This window comes from Chlamydotis macqueenii, chromosome 8 (genome assembly GCF_036417535.1).
Source record: "Chlamydotis macqueenii isolate bChlMac1 chromosome 8, bChlMac1.mat, whole genome shotgun sequence".
Taxonomy (NCBI): Eukaryota; Metazoa; Chordata; class Aves; order Otidiformes; family Otididae; genus Chlamydotis; species Chlamydotis macqueenii.
The window spans coordinates 5,336,933-5,350,468 of record NC_141563.1 but is presented as its reverse complement, the minus strand read 5'-3'; the positions used below and the strand labels follow the sequence as shown (position 1 = coordinate 5,350,468).

Sequence of the window (13,536 nt, the reverse complement as noted above, 5' to 3'; positions counted from 1 at the left end):
ATGCAAGCAGAAGAGCTCTTTCTAAATATTGAGGAGTCCTTTGCACATTTTTTTTTTTTTTGTTCCTTTCCCTATGCAAAATAACTTCTCATCTGTGGCTCAGTCATGATAAAGTATTAGATCAATTATCATTTGAGGGCAATATCTGGGGTCAATTTGCATCCGACTAAATTTTTTCCTTCGGATAGTTTGGTCTTGGAACAGTTACGCAGCACTAAGACAGACACCTCTCTCTTCACGTCCCTTGGAGAAAGACGGCTGGCTTGAAGTGGAAACTCTGCAGCTCCCGTGTCAGAGAGCAGCACCTTGTCATGAGCTGCCCCATTTTCAGACATTAAACACATGTGGATCCAGGATCAGAACCAATTCTCTAGTTAGAAACGCGGGAATTGCAAGCTGACTGTGGAGAAGCTCTTCAGCAGGGCCTGTTGTGACAGGATGAGGGGTGATGGTTTTAAAATAGAGGGAGGCAGATTCAGATTGGATATTAGGAAAAAGTGTTTTACACTGAGGGTGGTGGAGCACTGGCCCAGGTTGCCCAGAGAGGCGGTGGGTGCCCCATCCCTGGAAACATTCCAGGCCAGGTTGGCCGGGGCTCTGAGCAACCTGATCCGGTTGGAGATACCCCTGCTCCTGGCAGGGGGGTTGGGCTGAGTGGGCTTTGACGGTCCCTTCGCACCCAAACCGTTTTGTAATTCTATGTACGTGTTTGCTATTTTACAGGCATTCACAGGGACAGGTGAAAAAATAAAGCAGATACTGCGACTACCTGTTGTCACAGAAATTTCCTACCACATCTTCAGGAGAAAGACTGTTGTTCCTTACAGCTTCTGAAATGGGGAATAGGTTCTGCCTTCATTTTTTCACTGAATTAAATAAAAAGCAGGTAAAGCAACACTGAGGGATGTAAATCTCCTCCTCTCTCAAAGATGCACACATAATTTTACAAATATACTTGGAATACAGTAGCAGAAAATTTTCAATTAGTGAAGTTCTGTGGAGTTCAGAGGAAAAAAATAATGAAGCTGAAGAAAAGGATGATTGATAGAAAACTTTCCACTGCCTGTACTCCTGTATAGAATTATAATTTTATTAATAGGTGAGGCAGGAGAAAGTGCATGAAATGGTAGCTAAATACGTGGAAAGCCATATATTGTGTGCTGGTTTAGAAGATCACAGGTATATGAAATTGGAATGCAGCTGAATGGATTGCGATCTGATATTCATTACACCTCAGCCCTGCCAGCAGAACCCCTTCTACCCAAGCGTGCGTGACGCCACCTTAGCGCTGTCACAAAGCCTGGAGTTCACGGTGACAATTAAAGCGCATCTTTTCCAATAACGACACAATCTGAATTTGCTCTGTGCTAATAATCTTTAAGAACGCTTAAATTCCACATTTTAATATCAGAAATCCACTTAATTATAGCTCATCTTCGCCTCGGCATGTCACCTGTATTAGCATTTATATTCCTCACCGAGTCTGCAATACAATTTTCTGTTTATGGTCGTGAACATCTTCTGAGATACACCTGCAGCCTCACGTAGGCCACGCTGGCCACCAGCCAAGCTCTTAATGTCTCTTTGCCTTGCCTGATTTAGCCCACCGAAAACGAGCGGCGGCGTCGACAGCAAACATTCTACACGACGGGCCAAGGTGGCAGCCGGAACGAGTGCCAGCTCGTTGTCTTCATCACCGCCATCATCTTCACGGGACTCTTTCAGCAGTGACCGCCTGCTGTGCCTGCCCGTTGCTGGAGGCCGGGTGCTGGCCCACAAAACTGGCTTCCTCAGCAGAACGCGCTTATCAAGAAGGCAGCGCCCTAAATTCTGCACTTGGAAGAGGCAGCCAGGTAGAATTTATTTCTCTTGGGAATTTTCCTTCTGCTGATTAATTGTTTTCCATGTGAGACTATTACGTTGGTAAAATATTTACAGCCATTACGATGAAAATTGCCGGGAAATGAATTCACACCGTCTTGCTAACTTTTGATTTCATTTTTTTTTTCCCCAGGACTTTGAAACACTGCTGTGGTTTTGGCTTGCCTCTCTATTCTTGCTGTCCTTTTCTGTCACATTCAGTAATTGGCCTAATAAAAGGCAGAAACAAGAATTTATTACACCTTGGGCAATACTTGAAACAAACTTTATTTGCTGGAGCAGCACTTTTTATCTACTCGCTGCTGTATATTTTGACATTCCTTCTAAATATTAAATTTGACTTTATTAAAAGTTAAATCTTGGCGCTTTTTTGTGATTGCTGCCGTTTTGGCAGTTCTTAGCAGACTGCTACATATATAAACATCTCATTTTAATGAAGCTTTTGGAGAAACAATATAAGCTGTGGCTATATATCGACTTCATTACTGCCAGAACCCACAGGAATGGTATGAATTAAAGACTAGCTCCTGTAATACCTTGTAAATTACTCTGGGAATAATTTCTGTGATGCATTAAGAGAACAAAGATGAGAACTAGTCAACTTTTCGTACCTTTTCCAAGCTTGGGCTTTGATGAACTCTTCCTCAAACAAATGATGCTCTTTACGTTTAAAATTTTTTGCGAAAATAATGACAGCAGTAAAAATAAAACCAGGTTAGATTGTTATGATGTAATTTCCACTGTTTCCTTCCACATACTAGCTGGTAAACTGATCACAATTTTTTTGTTTGTTTTCTAAAAAGGCCTTAAGAAATAGCAATACGTCATCCTGGAACTGTTTATGCAGGAATTTTTATTCTTTGAAATCTTCCAGTGTTAAAGCAACAAGAAAACATTTAGAATGTCCTTTGGTGGAATCTTATTACACTCGTTATATATGTAAACTGATATTCTTTGATGCCAGCACGTTGCCCATACAGAGAAATCTCTGCACAATTAAATGAAAGGAAAAAGAAAAGGACTAAATAAAAAGAAGTAATATTTTTCTCTTATCTGATTAGAATTAAATACATTAACAAATTGTCTGGTAACACAAATAGGCAAGAATACAAAAAATCTACATTGTACATTATTTCAAGAAAAATAACTTCATTTGAATACAAAAGGATAAATACACTTTTTGTCCTAGAGCCACTCTTGTACAGTAGGTGAACACAGCATCTTACCGATGCGGTGCTGCGAAGGTATACAAGGGTATGACTGCCTTGAATTTCATCGAGGGGGCTGTTACACATGTGCATCACTAACATCAGACAAAGAAATCTTTCAACCAACAAGGGTTACAGAGCAACGTTCACTAAAGCACGGGTTGGAAAGGATCTGGGGACTGAAGCAGGCCAATATGGCAGCTCTGACAGATTTCCTTATACCCACAATGCACTGACAGCAAAGAATGCCGTTATTTGGTCGGTCCACGCACCGGGCGGAGGTACGGCAGCGCACCATGTAGGAGGAGCAGCTGTTTTGTGAATTCTCTCCCCGTTCTGGGGGCCATCCAAGCCGTTTCAGTCCCGTGGCAGCGCTGCAGCTGGCGCTGCTTTGCCAGAACAGGCAGCTGCCTGCAGTCAGAGGGGAACAGTCTTGACTCGCAGCCCTGTCCGGAACTGACGCATATGGCTTAGTTCAGCTAGGCCTTCTCAGTTTGTATCCGCTTATTTTTTTTTTTCCTTTTTAGATTTCCGTAGCAAACGCTTGGGTTTTGTTTTGTCTTTGCGTGGCGCGGTCACTTGGAGCAGTCTGAAGGTGATGCCGTCAAGCGGAGGGAGCCCAGCACCCGCCAAGTCCCGCGGCTCCCAGCAGGGCAGCCAGCAGCAGCAGAGGCCCCGGCGGTTTCGCCCCCTGGCCGGAATTTTGGCTGCAGCCTCCTGGATCCCTTTCACACTTCAACTTCTCGCACAAAATGCCAGTGTAAGCCGGGGGGCACTGGCACCGCACGTTGTTGACGCACGTTCCTCCGTTCTGGCAATGCAGGAGTTCGTTGTCGCACACGTTTGCTGCAAGACAGCGGGGGAGGGAGGGACAGGCAGAATAAATACAAGGTCATCGACAGGAGCAACTCTGCGCTAAACCCAGGATTAAAACACTACCTCCCCCCCGTCCTGGGACATGTAAACAGGAGATGCGGGGTTTTTAAGCACTTCAAGTTTGAATTTTTTTTTATTTTATTTGATATTTTCTCATCCTTTTTTTTTTTTTTCTTGGCTGTAGTCTTGGAGAACCATATAATTTGCTTCAGACCACCAACTAGGATAATATTAATTAACAAATTCATATGGATAACGATTAATAATGAAATAATATGAATATTAATACCTGCCTTGTGCCAGTGCCTGCATTTTTGCAGTTACTACTGAATGGGGACGGTAGGTGGGTGTGTTATTATGGGAAAGGGGCAACGTGTCTAGAGCTATTGCAAAGCTTGAGCAGTGGTTAAAAACACAGCATGGCTTTGCCGAAGTAAAAAAGATCCGTATGAGAAGGCAGGGTTTTAGTAGAAACAGCTGCATGTTTTACCGATCTGAAAAACTTAGGCAAAAAAGAGAAGGCAAGCACGGTCAGGAAATGCAGCGTGCTAGGCAGAGGGAATTATACGGTATGTAAACACGGGAATAACGGATAATGTTGCTATTTCCACTACAGATCAAATAGTTGCTCTTAATCAGTTTTGCTGCTTTGCTACAAGGGTAACTGGCATCTTACAACTAGCTTTGGTAGCTACCATAGCCTGATAGAAGAGCTTCAGAAGTCAGATTTGACAAAAGAGTTGAGACAAAATAATGCAGGCAAGAGTTTAGCGCTGCGTAATATCAGCGTATCTGACAAAGGGACAGCTCTGCTTTGTGCTACGCACTACCAGGTGACCTATTTCACTGGGTAAATATGTACAGCTGCGAGGAACATGCTACTGAAACGTGTCAGCCCGTGTTTCACTCCAGATGATACCACCAGCGCGACGCGTGCTAGGCTACGGCTCTGCCTGCCGTAGGAGCGGCGGTGCCGGTAAAGCGCTGGCACCTCCCATCCGGGCAGAAGGGAGCAGGAAGCGTCGTCCCGCAGCGCCAGGGATCAGAGCACTGCTGTAGAAGCACTCCGTGTTACATGCCGTTTATGCATTAGCCTGAAAACACCCTCAATAATTCAGAATAGGGAAAATATTAATTTACTTTAAATATTGCTATTTATTGCTACAAAAAGTGCAGTTTTATTCATGTTAATTTATTTATTTTTAAAAGCAACTCAGGCATTGTGAGACCTAAAATTGAAACAGCCCGAGTTCTGAAGCGACGCCAATTCTACATAAATCTCTGCAGTTCTGTGCACCAGCAACCTCACTGGTAATCTTATCTGTCCTGACTTGCTTTCAGAAAAAGAATTTTCCCACTCCAGAAGGACTCTCTGACATCTGCTTTCTAATGTTCTGCATGCAGGTGGGCCAAACGATAATGCAGTCTGTTACAAACTCATAGATAAAATTGAGAGAGAACAGCTAAATAATTTTTTTTAGTGATTCCTTTAGCAATTACAGTTTTTTTACTAAGAGTTATGGGTTTAACATTGTTGTCCAGTTTCTGAATCGCAATTTCAAAATCTGAATATTAGTTTTATTACACATACTGTTGATGACAGCCGTATGTCTGAACTGTAATGCTCTATACAGACATTATAAAAATAGCGTTTATACTGTCTGTAGTACGGGAAATCACCACCAAATAAATGTGATGAGCCTGACAACCCAGAGTAATACAACGATAACAGGCTGAACTGTATTTTTAAAGTCAATATTAGCGTTACACCTCTTATAAGAGAGGCTCTGTGTCTGTGAAGCCGCTTTCATTATTCGCAGTGTGTCTATTTAGCCACAGCAATATGCAAAATCAAAATCCTTTCTCTGCTGGGGCGCTACCGAATCCGGTTGTCCTAGACTGCGCGTCGCTGGGACACTCCCTACGGTTCAGGCAGTGAAAGTGGTGAAATCTCGTTCCCATAATACCGACCGTCGTTTGCCTTGGATAACTGCGTGGAAATCAATAGTTAATTAAATTCCACTTAAACGGCAGATGAGATATTTCACTTCGTGTTTGGCCCTGAATGTATTATCCAAATTTTTCCAAGTATTGAGTAAACCAAATTTATTTTCCAATAGCTTTGCTATTTTTAAACTTATTTTGACACCTATAGCTGATGATTTTAAGGGCCATCAGCCCGGGCTCTGCCCTGCCGTTAGGGATTGCGGGATACGCGGGGCTGAAGCTGCGCTTTGCCACGGCCCGGCTGTTCGGCAAAACCCGGCATTCAGCGTCACAGGTGCTGGGTTTAAAGCAGACCGTTATTTCTCACTGGAGAGTTTTAAAAATGTACCTAAGGAAGGGATGGATGAAAAGCTTCTCATTCGTTATTCCTGCGTGCTTTTAAAAGTTTGCCCACAGAAATGCGTTAAAGTGAATCCGGGTAGACTGTGATGTTCCCGGGGAACGGCTGCGTAGCTGAAAATTCCTGAACTGCTCAGCTTGTATCGTCCCAGCTTCCTTTTCCTTAGTTTTGTCCTTGCATCTCTTTCTCGTGCACACACACACACACACATATATGTATCATGTCGATAGCAACAGTGGTGATTTGGAAGTTAATTGAAATAATTCTGAAAATGTTATTTTTATTTTTTTTAACCAATTTTGTTTTAATTTTATTCTGACCAACTCCAAATTTTAGTCCAGCCCCCTCTGACCATTTCCACATTCTCGAAAGCACGGTCAGGATTAACTTGAAGACCTTTATATGAACTAATGACGTTTATTCAGTTTAGGAATTGGATTAGCTATAGCTAATGAGTGTAGCACATCAGCAGCGTAAAGAAAAGCACTGTCACTGGAGCGCTTGCACTGGGATTTAAACCAAAACCTATGCCTCAAACCAGAGCAGCTGACATACTGCCAAGACCAGCACAAGGCACTGCTGAGAGATGTTGAACCAGCGCTGCCGTAGCTTCATCATTAGAAGCAACCAGAATGAAAAATCGTTTGAATTAATCTGAAAGGTATCAGGTGTCAAGTCCCGACCAAAGAATGAAACGCGGAGAAGTGATGCAAGCAGAAGTACTAACTCTGAAGTGATCACACATTAAGGCTTGTGTGGCTGAAGCAGCTGTGTGATTGCTGGCAGATCTTCGTTAACGAGAAGGCAGGACACCAAGCTGATCATTTGAGAAACAAACCAGAGCTATCCGATTCGCCCTGGAGAGCTTTGCAGGCCTTTCGGGGGATATTTCTGAGCACAATCTGCAGATCTGTGCTACTGCAGGAAGTGAAACATTAAACATTTTCCTTTATTTTACTTTAAATGTTACTTTCATAATTAATCAATTTACAATCGAAGCCACGGTCTGAATCTGGGATCCTTACAATGCTATACAAAGGAGACAGAAGGAGGCCGTGTGTAAAAACCGATCGCTAGTTGAAGCTTGTCTGTCCTTGGAGCAACCCACCCTCCCCTCTCCAAACCAAGAAACCCCTGCAATTAGTGAGAGAGATTATTATTTTTGAATAAAAATGTAAACAGCTTTTCCAAAGTAATCATTAATAAAATATTGATGCCTCTTTTTTTTTAGCATAAGATCTCTATGAACGACGATGAAAGATGCCTTGCCCCAAGTCACAAAATATTCTTGATTTGTAATTCCCATGGCATTCCATTTGGCAGCGGAATAAAAAAGGAAACCAAGGGGAAAATATCCAGTCTCTCCACAGCTCGAGCAGTTCAAGGGGTAAGTGATGTGTTGGTGTTCCACAGAATTTGTATCGGGTGTTTAATGATATGTAGTTGTTTGACAAATGTCTGCTTTCCTCTTAAATGTTCAAAGCTGGACAACACGTGGAAATTTCTGAGTGTGCCCAAACCTCAACGCGAATCCCTTTGCAGCTTGTGGGAAGGGAAGGGCCGGGCAGCCGTGGCTGGTGCTAGTGCTGAGCAGCAGTCCAGGCGCAGAAACACAGGTCCAGGCCCCGTTCTCCTCAGCCTGGGCGGCACCGCACGGGGCTTTTGGTCTGCCTGCCGCTGGGACACACAACCAGTACGCTGTGGACCTGAGCACAACGCCGGTTTGCCTCCTGTCCTTCCCGAAGGCCACCCAAGAGGGGAGAAAGTACACTTTGTACCTTTCTTTGTGCTACCTTAACTTTTGTACCGCTTGCCTACATAGCATCTTATGCAGGCGGGTTAGCCACATGGATGTGAGAAAGGACAGGCTAGTGATGTAAAAAAAAAAAAAAGAAATGAATGTACATATTTGAAAAAAAAACTGGTCTGGGATAGGTGGTGTTCGCTTTCTGCATCAAAATCTGGATTTATGATGAAATGTTCATTGTTTGTGGGAGCAGCATAAAGGCCATTAATGATCAAGTCACAGAAAGTCCTATCAGGACTCCTTACTTCAATTCTGAAGTCCTTCGTTTCGAGCAGTTTTATACGATCTCTCCCATCGCTGGTTTTCTCCAGTGTGCTCTCTTTGTGGTATCACTTGTTAGAGCCTTCTCTCTCCCTCTCTCTTTTCAAACCCATCTCTTCCCTGCTCTCCTTTTTGCCTCCCAGAGCACGCGTGTCAGTGCCTGGCTGGCGGGCTGAGCCCTGACGCCCTTTCCCAAGGTTTGGCTCCGTTCTGCAGCACGGCTGCGAGCCCTGACCCTGCTGCTGCTGCAGAGCGTTTTCCATGCTGTTCGTCAGTCCTTTGTGGGAATGGCGCTACTGAAATCATGGCGATTCTTTGACCTTGCCTTCCGCCCATTGTTCCTAACTTTGAAAGCATGCAGGTCTAGTGGCTGACGAAATTATTCTTGGCTGGTTTTTCTCTCTGTTTCCCTGGTATTTCTTACCTAGTGAAGAACGTCTCTTGAATTCATGCATGAGGAAGCTTCCAGCGCACGGGCTAACAGAATATTCTGTCTCGGCATAATAAGTTAATAAAAACCCAAGGGTAGTGAAGGCCACGTTTTGGGTAATGATGTTCGTAGGTACCCTCAATGTGTGCAGTGGCTGTTACATATAGCGCGAGCTGCGAACAGCACACCGAAACGCCACGGCAAGATGAGGAGGCTGCATCTCGCTACGTAAGTAAGTTCAGTAAATCGAGGCCAAGCACAAGAGATTTCTTGTCAAATACAGAACCAGTTCCTCGAATGCTATCAAGATTCTGTAACTAGCAGGCATTATTATCTAAAAAATGTGATCGTTTAATCAATAAATGGTAAAAACAATCACAGAATATAAAAGAAATTGCAGCAAATGAGGAAGCTTGGGTGTGTGCCTAATAAGAACACATGCGTATAGCAAACATGCACAGGAAATCCTCCGCAGTCCGAAGGCATCAGTAATATTTTTCGCACCATTTGTCACATAGACATTCATGGAACTGGGGAACGCAAAACACTTTGTCTCATTCAACGCAAAGGTTTAAAATTGTTTCCAGTTTGTCCCAGAAGGTAAGTGACCCCATTCAAAATCTGTTCAAATGGCCAGAGTTAGCAACAACAAATTATTTCCATTGTTTGGCAACAATCCTGAAAATACAATCTATACTTGTTATGCGTTAAACATCTCCATGTGCAGCTCCACTGACTCCTGAAACTTCACTACTTTGCTGTAGTGGGACCAGTAAAACTACCTTGGGATTCTGTCAGGTCAAGACAAGGGAGATGCTTTGACAGCACGAAATAAAAACTGGTTTGTGCACATCTGCCAAGGCACGTTGTGACGTTAAGAGAAAACAAATCAGTGTAGACAAGCACAAGCCTAAAGCGTATCTTGCTGTGTCGAAATTACGGTCATAAAATGACAAACATTAGTACAAAGATCTCTGGTGCAAAGTCGAAATGACGTTGTGATTAATAATACTGCCAACAAGACAAGAAAATAAACACCGACCAAGTGTTTCTACGGGCAGATATCTCCATCCTGGCTCGTCTCAGAAATGCCTGTGAGAGGCACACCTGCAATGACCCTTGATTTTTTATCAGACCAGTTTTAAGTTACCAGGGAGTAAATGAATGGGTGGTAATGGAGGTGCTGTGCTTGCTGAAAATTCCTGGTAGAATTTTAAGATTGCCTACATCTAATTTCTGTTCTTTCTGCACGACTCTCACCTCAAAGCGAAGCCAGTTCTAATCAAATGGCAGGAGAAGTCTTCAGAGCTTCTACAAGCAGCAGCAGCCACTATTCCGACCCCTCCCCAGCGCACGGCCAGAGCACGGGTGGTGATCGCTCTCCGGCAAATAGCTACCGGTTTCTCCTGGCGCCCGCGGGGGTGAGCTTGGTTGAGTACTACCGAAAGCACAAATCCTCTGGAGAACAGATTTTATTTTAACCATGCTGTACGGATAACAGAGGTAGCAAGTTACTCTGTTTCACAGATTGCGTCTGTGCTTTCTCATTTTCCATCTCTCTTCTTAATCTAAAATCCTTTGATTTAATTCATAAGAGATAATGAGAAGAAATACATCAAGTCTGCCAAAAGGACAAGGGGGAGAACTGAATTTTGGAACTGATACTCTTGCATGATAGGGAAGCCACAGCAGCTTTGGCAGAAACAGCACAAGATCGCTTGTTAAACTGGCTGAAAACAAACCCAGATTTAGTTATCTAAGAATTATGGTTGTGATAACACCTTCGAGTCTTCCTCGGTTTCCGGAAATGATTGATTAACCTTTCAGTTTTCCAATTCTGACGGTTCCAATTTTATACTTCTCCAAAAGAGGATCATTCCCAAAGTGGGTGGAAAAAAAAAAAAAAAAATCCCCATTCTTTTCATTGCTTTGCTTAGAGGATCGCCACTGAATTGCCATGACCCTCATCATATTTTAGGATAATCTCAGGAGAGCAATGAGCTACATCAGAGCTTTGGTGGCCCCGAAGGGACGACATACCCCCATCATTCATATTCCTCCTACAAAGCTGTACGCTGCACTGCCGTTATTTCTATCTTCCTGGAGATAAATGAACATTCTTGCGTGATCTGTCTTCCCTTTCCTTAACTAGGAGGAGAAGTAATTTAAACTACAGGGCTTTTTTTTTGCCGAGTGCCAACAGCAAGGTCAGGGTTTGGATGTAACACTATCAATAAAAACTGGCTGAGCACAAAAGCTCCTCAGATACAGCAGATGAAGTGGTCATCAAAAGCCTGGGTGAACAGCTGGAGGGTGACATTTGGGTCCCTAAATACAAGCAGCTACTGCCGTTAGAGGTGCCAGAGGGCATTTTGGACATTATAGAATCATAGAATCATAGAATGGTTAGGGTTGGAAGGGACCTTCAAAGGTCATCTAGTCCAACCCCCCTGCAAGGAGCAGGGACATCCCCGACTAGGTCAGGTTGCTCAGAGCCTCATCCAGCCTGGCCTTGAATGTTTCCAGGGATGGGGCCTCCACCACCTTTCTGGGCAACCTGTTCCAGTGTTCTATAACTCGCATCGTAAAAAATTTTTTCCTAATTTCTAATCTAAATCTACCCCCCTCTATTTTAAAACCATTACCTCTCGTCCTATTGCAACAGGCCCTACTAAACAGCCTCTCCCCATCTTTCTTGTAGGCCCCCTTGAGGTACTGGAAGACCGCTATCAGGTCTCCCCAGAGCCTCCTCTTCTCCAGGCTGAACAGCCCCAACTCTCTCAGCCTGGCCTCATAAGAGAGGTGCTCCAGCCCTCTGATCATCTTTGTGGCCCTCCTCTGGACCTTCTCCAACTGGTCCATGTCCTTCTTGTGTTGGGGGCTCCAGAACTGGACACAGTACTCCAGGTGGGGTCTCACCAGGGCAGAGTAAAGGGGGAGAATCCCCTCCCTCGACCTGCTGGCCACGCTTCTCTTGATGCAGCCCAGGATGCGGTTGGCCTTCTGGGCCGCAAGGGCACATTGCCGGCTCATGTTGAACTTCTCATCCACCATCAGTCCCAAGTCCTTCTCCTCAGGGCTGCTCTCCATCCATCCTCTGCCCAGCCTGGATTTGTGCCTGGGATTGCCATGACCCAGGTGCAGGACCTTGCACTTGGCCTGGTTGAACTTCATGAGGTTGGCAGAGGCTCACCTCTCCAGCCTGTCCAGGTCCCTCTGGATGGCATCCCTCCCTTCCAGCGTGTCGATTGCATCACACAGCTTGGTGTCGTCGGCAAACTTGCTGAGGGTGCACTCTGTCCCACTGTCCACGTAGCCGACAAAGATGTTGAACAGGGCCGGGCCCAACACGGACCCCGGACGGATGCCACTCATGACCGGTCTCCACATGGACATTGAGCCGTTGACCACCACTCTCTGAGTGTGGCCATCCAGCCAACTCCTTATCCACCGAGTGGTCCGTCCATCAAACCCATGTCTCTCTAGTTTAGAGAGAAGGATGTCATGCGGGACAGTGACATTAACACGGCGCTGGCAGGTATGTCACAGACCTCGGAGAGTTTTCGGCGTGTGGGCGTGGTGGTGGGAGGCCTGCCAGGATGGCAGTCCCATGGAACCACCGGCCGCCATTGCTCCTTGGCAGTGGCCCTGGACGCCGAGGGCCGGGCGTTTGCTACCCAAAAGCTAGCAGGGTGGCTTTGCCTGAAAAGCGGCATTTTCACCTTCGTGCGCGACAGGATTCCCTCGAACGGTTGAACAGAGCTGCCACAAGCATCGCTCTTACAGAGCAGAACGAGGCAGAAGAAAGCCTGGGGAGCAAGCGGAAGCGGGAGCCTGCGAAGCTCGGCCATTCCCACACGTGACTGCAAATGACACAAAGGGCTGAACGTCCCTGCCCCTGAGCTCCGAGGGCGCTCGACTTGCAGTAATGTTTTGGGCACAAAAGAATGCAAACAATAAGACGCAAGTTTCTCTTCCTGCCACTCTTCCCAATGAATGCTGCATTGAAGACTTTGAAAACCCACAAAACAGTCCCACACGCTGCTGATACTAATAATGACATTAATTCCACACTAGTACCCATACTGGACAAATACTGGGCGTACTGGTAGTCTTCAAAACATCTGCATGGCCCTAGAACCTAAAGTCTTTCAGAGATAAAACTTAAAATTATTTCAGAGAGCCGCTGAGTGAGAACGTGAAGATTAAATTGTAATCTTACGTTGTTTAACGTCAGTATTTTAAAAAAATTATTCTCTCCTAGTCTTTTGCTCCCCAAACAGGTGACGCATTTTTGTGCGTGCTCTCCGGCAATCTGAGCGAAGGTGTTCACGATGCGTCTGACAGAAAAGCGCAGACTAATGAGTTACTTGTCCTGTTGCCCAAAGCGGCATAGCTGTTGGAGCTTAATAACCTATGTCCCGGTTTGGGTGTTAAGAAAGAGCTAAATTTTTAATAATCAGTGTAGTATCAGTCAGATGGAGTAAGGCAGGTTCTGCAAATTGTATTTTACAATATTTGAATTCAAAGTAACAATTTTGCGTTGTAACAGCTAGATTTTAAAAGCAGACTCAGTTGTATTTATTTTTTGCACACAAGATGTTACATTCACGTCAAGGTAAATTTTGAACACTGCTATTCTGAAGTTATTTGTGATCTAGAATAATCTGAATTTTGCAAATTTTATCCTCGCTACTTTGGCTTAAAGCCAACTGCGTGCGGCGTG

At 44.7% G+C, this 13,536-nt stretch overlaps 1 protein-coding gene across 3 annotated transcripts in view; it reads right to left on the bottom strand.

Moving 5' to 3' along the window:
* Positions 1 to 2,713: 2,713 nt before the first annotated feature.
* The window catches only part of NTNG1 (netrin G1), a 156,010-nt gene continuing 145,187 nt past the window's right edge, over positions 2,714 to 13,536 (bottom strand). For all 3 annotated transcript variants that reach the window (XM_086753343.1, XM_086753341.1, XM_086753342.1), the window contains one exon: positions 2,714 to 3,935. In XM_086753343.1, coding sequence (XP_086609469.1) covers positions 3,694 to 3,935 — 242 coding nt within the window. In that variant the 3' untranslated portion in view covers positions 2,714 to 3,693. The remainder of the gene's footprint in view (positions 3,936 to 13,536) is intronic.